A 10,698-nucleotide genomic window follows, 5' to 3' on the forward strand; every position below is an offset into this window, starting at 1 on the left:
TAGACTGCACATAAGTATTTCCCAAAGGCAGTGGGATGGAAGGAGCCCCTGCTCAAAATGCAGATTCTGAGGGCCTCGATCTCTATTTTAATTCAGTTAGCCTGACCTGGGCCCCGCATAATCCTGACGCAGGTGCTCAGCAGACCATCCGCCCCTTAAGTAGCTTTGCTTTGGACTGATGCAGAATGCTCAGATCTGTAAAAATTATCCTGGGAAACTGAGTCAGGAGGCACCGACCATGCTCGTGCCAAGGCCAAGCTAGGAGAAGGAGAAAGCAAAGAAGTTAAAGATGCAGACGGCTAACCACAACGCAGAGCAGAGAGTACTTGCCCTGGGGAGCCATGAAGCAGGGCTGTGGCCACGAAGCCCATCACAGTCAGCAAAGCCTGCGCGTCCAGCCAAATGGTTCCTTTCCACCCCTGGGCAAACATCTGAGCATGGTACGGTTTTGTTTCAAACCTCCAGGCTCCCCCAGTTTTGCCTCTGTGGGAATGACCACTGCCCTGCAGGGCCCTGAGGCCACTTGCATTCTCCATCCAGGTTCGCTTCCTGCCACTCCCACACCCACCTACCCCAAAACCCACACTGAGGCCAGACTTGGTGACCTCATCCCCACCCAAAATATGCCTCCACACCTCCAGGCCTTTAGCCTGCAGGAATGCCCTTAGGCCTAGGATCTGTACACCTGGCATTCAGTGCTCAGCCCTGGGCAGCCTTCCCTGGCACATGCATCCTCCTTCTTAGTAAAACCAAGCACCTTGCTCCAACTGTCCCCAGCATGGAGTCTTACACTGGGCTCTTAGGGGCAATACAGATGAATCTGTTAGTTTGCGTCAATATTTCAAAAATCTACCTGACATCCAGTGCCCTCAAGCAAGTCTCCTGGACCAGGTAAAGCACCAAGTTTCCCTGTGTCTTGCTGGAATTACACCAATCAAAGCGTACCAATGAAAGGGAAAGGAAATGACTATCACAAATGCTTGCACCTAGAAGGTGCCAAATATCCGTCAAGTGGATGAACAATGAAAGAGAAATGTTTGGAGTGAAAACTTTCAAAACCAGTCATTGCATTGGAGAAAATAACAAATAGTGGCCCTCTGTGTGCTCTCCCTACTGGACTGTGAGCTACTGGAGGCCACCTGGCCTTCTCTCTCCTCTCATCCCCAGTGCCTGGCAAAGGCCTCTTGCATCCTAAGAGCTCAAAGAAGAATGCTGGATTATCTAAGGGGAGGTAAACACCATAACCTGTGCACCCTGGCATCCTGAGCAGCTCCTGGGGGGACCCTGCAGACAGACAGCCACCAGAAATGACAGAGAGGGATGGGGAGAAGGGTAGATGGAAGGAAGGAAGAGGAAGATAAGATCCCAAGGAACTCAAGCCTACAAGTGAAACAGACAGACCGCCTTTCCCCCAGTCCAGCACATGAGATTGTCATCATCTTTCTTTTTTTCTTTTTTTTTTTTTTTTTGAGACGGAGTCTTGCTCTGTCGCCTAGGCTGGGGTGCAGTGGCCGGATCTCAGCTCACTGCAAGCTCCGCCTCCCGGGCTTACGCCATTCTCCTGCCTCAGCCTCCAGAGTAGCTGGGACTACAGGCGCCCGCCACCTTGCCCGGCTAGTTTTTTGTATTTTTTAGTAGAGACAGGGTTTCACCGTGTGAGCCAGGATGGTCTCCATCTCCTGACCTCGCAATCCGCCCATCTCGGCCTCCCAAAGTGCTGGGATTACAGGCTTGAGCCACCGCGCCCAGCGGAGATTGTCATCATCTTTCTAGGGACCTTTCTGCAATGTTGTAAATACAGAGTGCTTGAACTAATTGATGTCCTGGGAGATGACGGCCAAACACGGCAGAAGAAAGTGGTGTATCCCTAGTTTCTTACTACTACAATTGATATTCTCACTGGCAATTTACTCACTACATCATACCCTTAAAATTCATGCCATGATCAAATCCCATCTTTTAGGAAGTGTGAACCACCACTGCCATCCCTCCACCTTTGAGGTGTCATCCTAGCATGTGATTTTAGAACTCGAGTGACAGCTTCCCACACATCACTCCAGGCAATGTGCACTTGCTCCTCTGGAGATAGGGAGTCATGGAAGGAATTCCTCACAGGATGTGGCCAGTTTCATAGCAGTCTGGAAGCCTGGGGCTGGATGTCTTCTGTCTCAGAGGATGACCACTCAGGGACATGGGGTCAACCGCCTGTTTGAATCAGGGTTATACCTCCTGCTAGCTGAGTGACTTCAGGCAACTTACTGAACCTCTCTAAACTTTGGTTTCTTTATGTGTAAAGTGGGAATAATGAACAGAATCCAGTGAGATGAGGCTTAAAAGAGAAATCACATGGAATGCCTTTTGCATGCAGTAAGCCCTGGACTGACCAAAACTGGCTGCTGTTTTTTATGAAGCAAAGTGATAGAGAGTCCAGACCTTGCAGATGAGCATCTAGATTTAGGTCTCAGAGCTGCCCTTGTTAGCCCTGTTACTTGGGAAGTTCCTTAATTTTACTGTGCTTCAGTTTCTTCGTCTATGACCAAGAAATATCAATATACCCCCTTCATCAGGCTAAATGGCATATGAGATAGTTTTCACTGGTGCCTGACACACAGTGAGATCTCAGTAAATGATTGCTATTGTACTGGTGATAGTGGTCAAAGTGAGTAGCATGCTCCTAGTAGTGCACTATTGGTCTGCTGGGTGTTAACCAGCCATCTCATTTTTACACTATGTGCTTGCTGAGTAAGGTCTGCTGCTAGCCTTGGCATTTGCAGAAATACTCAAAAGAATCTCTCCTGGAGTCTTGGGTGGCAGCAGGACAGAAAAAGCCCAAAAGTGCTTCTCCTTCCTGCTCTGCCCACAATCTATGAGTAGGAGCAATAGGACCTCAAGGCCCACACACTTCATGGTACTAAATGCAGCCTCAAAACTTCACATTTCACTTTCATTTTTCCTAAACACTGGGTTCCTATAACCAATTTATCTTCTGTTATGTTAAACTTTATATGCCAGCCTTGATTTCCATTACTCTACTAATTTTCTTCCCAGCGATTTGAAGTCCTTAGGCAGGACTGAGCATCTATGGGGTGGTTGCGGGGGCGGGGCGGCCTGGAGAGCATCCTCTCAGAATTCTGAATACGCAAAACCTCAGCACTGTGCCTAATCTAGAAACAGAAAATGGGATCTTTAAGAGTCAGTAAGGAAAAGTTTGCATCCCTACTACCCGTGGGCCCAAAATGCATTTTATTAGCTCTAACTTCGAATCTTTGAGGAGCATATGGGCTACGGGTAGCGAGATCCCTGCTCTCATGCAGAGCAAATGTAGTCAGAGAACAGGCACATCTACAGGTAATGTTTCTCCAGGGGCATAAGTTTGCAAAGAAGCAAGATACCCCCTCTCCCCCCAAAAAATTCTTTCATCCTGAGCAATAGGGTAGAAATATCAAGCAAAACTAAATGATGCGTTATACTGGCTGAATTGGACACTGGCTGCAACATAGAAATCAGATTCAGCCTGCCCATGGGGACTTTCTAAACCCCTGTGCTGCTGAGACCACCATCTTCGTGAGCAGAGGTGGGTACAACCCACTGAATATTGCCATCATTCCAGTGCTGGCAAAAGGAAGAATTAAATTTCCCCCAAAAGTTAGTCTCTGTCAAGGTGCCAGACGCTTATCTGAGAAAACAAAGGGTCATCTGTTTCTGCATGTTCCCAGCCATCCTCCCAGAAGTCGGTGCATGCCTGATATTAACAGCATCTGAACATCCAAGATCTGCCCCCCTAGGGAGGCTCGCATCAATACCAAAGCTGGTTTTCGCAGGTAAAAGAACCACAAGTTGGACACACTGTTAGCAATTTGATAAGAAACCTGGGAATCATCCAAAAATGCCATCAATGTCCATGTGTGACAGCAGATCCCCTATTAAGTAACACAAGAGGGAACTTCAGAGAACAGAACATAAACTGCCTGTCCGGTTTTTACATAACACCCTTAGAAAAAGCAAGACGCGCATAAGCAATAATTACCAAGTTTTCAAATTTACTGCATAGACCATTGTATATTTGTAAACATCTCATAAATATTTGGGGGGATATTGGAAGGAATACCTGAAAACTATAAATATTTTTACATATTGTTGGGTCCTTTTTTATCTAAGCACCCCCAGCGGCAGTCAAACCAGATAATGAGATTGTGAGAGTCTATCTCACTTTATCTCAGCATTCTTCCTACATTCACCCAAAAACTGTTAAATTCTACTGTGCACCAAAAACTATTTTATCATTTCTATCACATAATAATTTAATGAGATTTCAGCCTATCTGCTAATTAGAAACTGTCCCCATCTGATCACACAGCAATCACTAGTTTTAACGTACATTCCAAAGGTAGAAAATAGAGTAAGGGAAAAGTGTTGTTTTTCCAAATGCATCAAAACCCAACTGAAGTTCTCGTTCCTTCTTCTCAGTGAATAACACCAGTGTTCGGGCAGAAGGCGGGAGAGGGGGGCTTGCTTGCATCTGGGGGAGCTCGTGGCCTTTTCTGATGGTGTGAATAAATACTCTGGATGAATTTAATCCCTGGTAAAGAAAAACATGCAAGAAAGGGCATTTCTTTCCATGTGTATACCCTGGGCTGCCCAGAACAGAAGTCATCTTTGACACAGCACACCTGCCATGGACGATTCCAGATTGAGGCAGAAATTCAGACAGGGCCTCCTGTTTGGCTCGGGAGGGCTTTTCCAGAAACAAAAACAAACACAAACAAATAAATGCATGGCAAATCCAAAAAGTTCATGTAACTTTAATATTTAGAATGTGGCAGAAAACATCCATGGGCAGAGAGGGGGAGAGAATTTGGCTCACTGATGGAGGGACCAGTGCAGGTGTGGGTGCCTAGGTGACAGCAGCTCACGGGAGGCTGTGGGGTGGCTCTGAGCTGGTGTTCTGGGCTCAGAACTGAGAGAGATGCGACAGCTCCCTGCAGCTTGGGCCCAGGAGGTCATTGAGCGGTGGGTGCCTGGGCTCACGGAGAAGGCTCAGACATCTCTGAAAGAACCTGCGCCACCACCCCTTCCTCTTTTCGGGATCTCTGTTCCCAGTGCCAGTCGCTCAAAGCCACCCTGGGCATTTCACGGCTGCCCTGGAGGGCCTCCGCCCCCAAAGCGGACATCGACTGGGCACAGAGCTCCAGGTGTGTGTCTCCCACCCCCAGCTGCAGCCCCTTGACTTCTCAAGCCTCCGCAGCAACAGTTTCTCAGTAGGAGAAGCGCTGCAAACGCCCTCTGGGAAAACGCTCCGCAGGACCTCGGGCGCTAAAGCCAGGAACATGGAAGGAGTCTGGCCCTCAGCACAGCGGGGAGGAACCGGAGATGGGGCCAGGGGCAAAGACTTCCAACGTGGGCCTTAAAGATCACAGAGAAGGAGAAACTTCCCTAGGACACGGGCCAGGGTGCGCGTCCCTGTTCAGAAGTGCAGCCCTGGTTCCCCTGGGCAGGTGGTGCGGGGCTGGCGACACCCGGAGCAGGTCTCAGCCCCAGCGCGCGGGGGTAGCTCCGCGCCTAGGATCCCAGGAAGGAGAGAGGAAGGGTCTCTCTTGGTCTCGTAGGACACGTTGCGGGCACCTGGCGGGGAAGGGACCTCGAACCCAGGCCCCGGTGGGAAGCGGCGGCGCAAACTAAGTTAGGGCACAGAGAGGCTTGGTCGGTGGGTCCCCCGCGTCAGTGCGCCCTGCCCGCAGCGCGCCACTACTTACACGAAGACTCCGAAGAGCAAGGCTCGCACCCCGATCTCGATGGCCAGCTCCCGCATGGTGCGGCCGAAGCAGCTCCCGTGGCGACGGCTGGCGCTCTGCGCGGCTCCCGCAGCTCGGCTGGCGTCTGCTCGCCAGACCCTGGGAGGCGAGGGAGGCTAGGGAGGCGCGCTCCAGGCCGCTGGCGGGGGCGGAGGCGGGCGCCGGGCGGGGGCAGGCGCCGGGGAGGGCTCAGCCGAAACCTCCCGCCTCGGGCTCCGGGGCTCCGGGAAGCCGCGCCGGCCGCTCGCGATGCTGCGGACCCGGCGTCCTAGTGCGGAGCCGGGGCCGCCTCGGGGACTCCGAGCTCCCTCTCCCCAGGAACCGCCTCCGCGTCCTGGGCCCGCGCGGGGCACACGCAGCCCCGGGAGGGGAAGCCCGGGAAAGCCCCACCGCCGCCGCCGCCGCCTCCCTGCGCGCTCCCCGCCTCCCCAGCCAGTGGGCGGCCCCTGGGCTCCGCGCCCGGGCAGCGCGCTCACTGGGACTCTGCCCGCGGCACCTCTGCAGCTCCTGGTGCTGCCTCCGACACCCGCTGTCCGGGCTCTCGCTCCCTGGCACACGCACGCACGTGGGCATGTAGTGGACGAGCGCTCTGGGGATTCTCCAGGGCTCAGGGCAGCCCTGGCCAACCTCGGTCCCTGCCGAGGAGCGCTCCCTTCCTCCCGTATTCGGCCCTCCCTACACCGTTCGAACCTGAAATTCTTTCTTTTTTCTAAGAAGTTCCCCCAGAGATCACTCGCGGGCTTCGCTTTGCTCTCAGGAGATGTCAGCCAGGGTCCAGGGCTCTGGCACAGAGAGAGGGCAAAGGCGAGCCTGGCTCCCCACCATGCCACCAGCGCCAGGTGGCCCCTGGGGACCGAATCCTCTCTCCCCCACTACCTGTCCCCCCGCCCCCAGCAGCTTGGGGCTGCTGAGCTATGGAATATGAAAAAGCTCCTGCCACCGTGCCTGGCGGGCGTGTGGGAGATCGGGGTCTCTTGTCGCTGACACAGCATTCAACCAGCCGTCAGCCAGGCAGCAGGTAGAACTTCAGAGCCTCATCCTCAGGTTCAGAGCCAAAAGTCCAACCATCGCAGCAGGCCTAGGGGTCACGCCCTCCAGCTGGAGCCCAGCAGGAGCTTGGATTTCCTTTCCCCAAAGCTGTCAGGATTTTATCTACTTTTCTTAGAATTTGAACTTCTTGGCTTCATTAATTTAAACCAAGAAGACATTTAAAATGCAAAAACACACAGTAATTATAACCATTAGGTTGTTCCTGGGGAGCCCAGGCCTCTCTTGGATTTTAGGAGAGACCCAGCCAAAATTGTGTGAGCAGAGGACACGGATTAGAAGGTGGTTCCTGGGACTGAGGAGCTACGGCTCACTCCTGGATAAAAGGGGGAGAGGGTAGAAAGAACTTAGGAGGAGGCCTTTGGCATCAGCAAAGGGCAAACAGACCCTACCTTCAAAGGAAACACGTGCAGATCAGAGATACCTGAGCCCAGACATCTCAGGGGCTAGGGAGAGAGAGGCAGTGGGAGTAGAAACAAGCCAGGTTCTGTGTGGGAGGGACTCCAGCCCTGAGGCACCACAGGCAGGAGCTGCATCTGCTTTCCTCATCACTCTATGTCCAGTGCCCGGCACACTGTGGATACCTGGTTGGTACTTAGTAAATGGATAAGTTTATATTCAAACATATATATATATGGCTATGTATGATCTATTCATTCATATAATATATGGCCATATATATCATCAGGCACACGAGGTGTCAGGTGCAGGTAAAGTAGGAAGGTCTTGGAGAGAGGAGGTATGCTTCTGTCTCCTCTGTATCTTGGGCCCAGCAACTACCTTACACACAACGACTCCCATGGGTTTGCAAAGTGGTGTAGGAGAGCCCATAGGCAGCCCAATGAACTCTGATGATCTGGATCTGAGATTGTCAGGTGGCCATATTCCAGCAGGGCATACTGACAACAGCCCCTGACATTGGGGCATCACTTACCTATAAGCATCCGCTGAGCGTGAGTGTAGCCTGTGCAAAGTTGTGTGCTAGGTGATATGATTCATAATCCATCTCTGCCTTCAAAAAGACAGGGAGCTGATAGATCACAAGGAGACATCAGGGAACTATGCAAAGAGGTATTAATAAGTCACAAACACGTGCTTCAGAGAACCGGATTGCTTAGAGGTCAGAAGTTGGAATCACATCATCGGTCTGAGATAGCCTGAGGACACAGCCTCATGGAAAGGAGCTGGCTTTTGGACCAGGCGCGGTGGCTCACGCCTGTAATCCCAGCCAGGGTGGGAGGATCATGAGGTCAAGAGATCGAGACCATCCTGGATAACAGGGTGAAACCCCATCTCTACTCAAAATACAAAAATTAGCTGGGCATGGTGGCGCACACCTGTAGTCCTGGCTACTCAGGAGGATGAGGCAGGAGAATCGCTTGAACCTGGGAGGTGGAGGTTGCAGTGAGCCGAGATCACGCCACTGCACTCCAGCCTGAGCGACAAAGCAAGACTCCACCTGAAAAAATAGTAATAATAATAAGGAGCTGGCTTTTGTAAGGCAAAGAAAGAAAAAATCAGGGGAAGAAAGTAGGTGCAAGGGAGCAGAAGGTGGAAGTGGTTTGGTAGGGCATAATGAGTTGACCCATCTGACAGAGCAGAGAAACATCCCGAGGTGAGGTTGCTGGAGGAGACCTAGTCGTGACAATCCTGCCTATCAGGGTCTATTACTAGGGTCACAGTGAGAATCTAAGTTTATTTGTGTAGAGATACCCGGAGAGGGAGTCAGAAGGGGCATGTAACTTCACTTCATGGTCATTAAGCGACTCTGAAACACATAAATCTAAAGAACTGTCAATTAAACCCCCATTTTGCTGGAATTTATTCTCCATTATCTCCTCCAAGTCCTCATCCAGTGCAGGGTGCAAATCCTGCCACTGAGAAGGCATTCACCCTTGAGGGAGCATGTACCCTCTTCAGACAGTTCTTTCAAAAGCATTTCCTTACAGGGAACTGCTACACACCACCTTGCAACTTACATCATTGCATTAGTCCTGTCCTGGTCACCAGCTACTTGGAACTATCACAGTCAACGCTTCTATGGTGACAAACAACAGATGGCTCAACCTAAACTTATTTAAGAAAAGATGATTGAAAAGTCCAGTGGAAGGTCAGCCTTCACGCATGACTGAATTCTGAGTGCAAGCAATGTCATCAGTACCTGGTTCTTTCCAACTCTCTGCTCTGTCTGCACTGCATTGACTTCAGTCTCAGGCTCCTGGTAGTTTCAAGATGGCTGCAAGCATTCCAGTTTTACACCCTCTCAAGTTCAAGTCTGACTAGAAAGACCTCTGCCTGGGTCCCAGCACTCCCAGCAAAAGTGTCACAGAATGTCATTGTTGCTGCTGACCCTGAACCAATCACTGTAGTCAGGGAACCATGATGGATTGATTGTCTCAAGCCTGGTCACATGCTTCATCCCTACCCAAAGCTTCCGAGACTGGGGAGAGACGACCCCACATATAGAGGGCTGATGCTTTGGAGCAGGGAAAATGTTTGATGGGAAGGTAAACAACCAGGGGCCATCCTGTTCCGTGCTGCATGGTGGGGTCATCCCCAACCATGCAGATTAAAGACAACCAGTGTTCCTCCCTACATTCTTGTCCAACTCCACGATCATTAACCAGTAAAAGGGAGTTATTCTTGGTGCTCCATGATAAGGTTGCCCAGTTTCTACAATTGTCAATACAGACTTGCAATTTGTTGTAAGTTTGTGTTCTCTGAAGGTGGCTTTAAACAAAGCTATGATGTCATCCTTGATGCTTGTCTTCAACTGCCCAGCCTCTTCTTTCTCCAGTCCCTTTGGCAATGCTGTTATTTCCTCTAATGATCCCTTTTTCCATTTGCCAAAGCCTGCTGTCAAGGGAAAGCTCTAACCTTATTCATTATATAAACCTGGATCGGGATGTCTCTGAGGGCTCTCTTACACAGAAGGATCTATAATTTAATCCAGATCCTTCTTGAAGGGCAGATAGGCTCTGATACCTCTGAAAAGTACTGCAGATGGCATCTTCAGTGCCCCAAATCACAAAAAGCAGGAAGCAACGCCCACCCCAACCCCCACCACCCACCACCCCCCCCCCGCCCCCCACCAACCACCACATTCCTTTCCCGTGTTTGGAGGTAGCTGGCTCTAGCAGCTGTCCAGCTATGAGCATGTGCCAAGCAGGTAGAGCCCTCCTGAAGTGTCATATTGCTGCACCAGCAGACAAATGAGCTTACAGAGAGTCAAGAAGCAGAGCCAGGTTAGATAATGTGATCCAGCCCAAGCACCCAGGTGCCAGGCTTGGCAGCCCCTGCTGGGTCTTTTTAAGATCCCCATGGAATGTGATGAGTCCTCTGGTGAAGGAAGCATGGGTCAGAGCTTCAGCAGCGTCAGAAATGCTTTATCAGAAGAAAGAGAATAAACATGTCAATCCCCCTACCAAGACATGATGAACACCATAGCTGTAAAGTATGAGACTGATCTTTGAAAAATCACTTCAGGATCTAGATACTCATCGAGTATAGCTTCCTCCGAAGCTTTTGTGGCTGCACACATTTTCCAAGTGCCACTTTGGGGAAATCTCCCATATTTCATATTGAGTTTGTGGGCATGCCAAGAAAATAAATTCCATCCCTCTGTAGTTTTGCTTATGTTGTTAGAGTTTTTTTAAAACCCCCAAACAGTTTTTCCAGCAGGCTGACCCCAAATTGACCAGACTTTTGACTGTTTCCAAAACCCAAAGCTACCTTGAGAGAACACAAACTTGCAGCAATTTCTTGTCATCTCATTTTCAGAAGTTTATACTTTGTATCTGAGTGCTACCTACCCATTTGCTCTAAAGCTGTCTTGGTAACAGGCAGCCAGCACAGTGAC

At 50.6% G+C, this 10,698-nt stretch overlaps 1 protein-coding gene across 3 annotated transcripts in view; it reads right to left on the reverse strand.

Annotated features, from left to right (window-relative positions):
* Nucleotides 1–6,207, reverse strand: part of PLPP4 (phospholipid phosphatase 4) — a 136,828-nt gene extending 130,621 nt beyond the window's left edge. For 2 of the 3 annotated variants that reach the window (XM_033181078.1, XM_033181061.1), the window contains exon 1: nucleotides 5,754–6,207. In XM_033181078.1, the coding sequence (XP_033036969.1) occupies nucleotides 5,754–5,809 (56 nt within the window). In that variant the 5' untranslated portion in view covers nucleotides 5,810–6,207. The remainder of the gene's footprint in view (nucleotides 1–5,753) is intronic. The other variant, XM_033181042.1, reaches the window with a different exon arrangement.
* Between the last annotated feature and the right edge of the window lie 4,491 nt (nucleotides 6,208–10,698).

This window comes from Trachypithecus francoisi, unplaced genomic scaffold (genome assembly GCF_009764315.1).
Source record: "Trachypithecus francoisi isolate TF-2019V2 unplaced genomic scaffold, Tfra_2.0 Contig01579, whole genome shotgun sequence".
Classification (NCBI taxonomy): Eukaryota; Metazoa; Chordata; class Mammalia; order Primates; family Cercopithecidae; genus Trachypithecus; species Trachypithecus francoisi.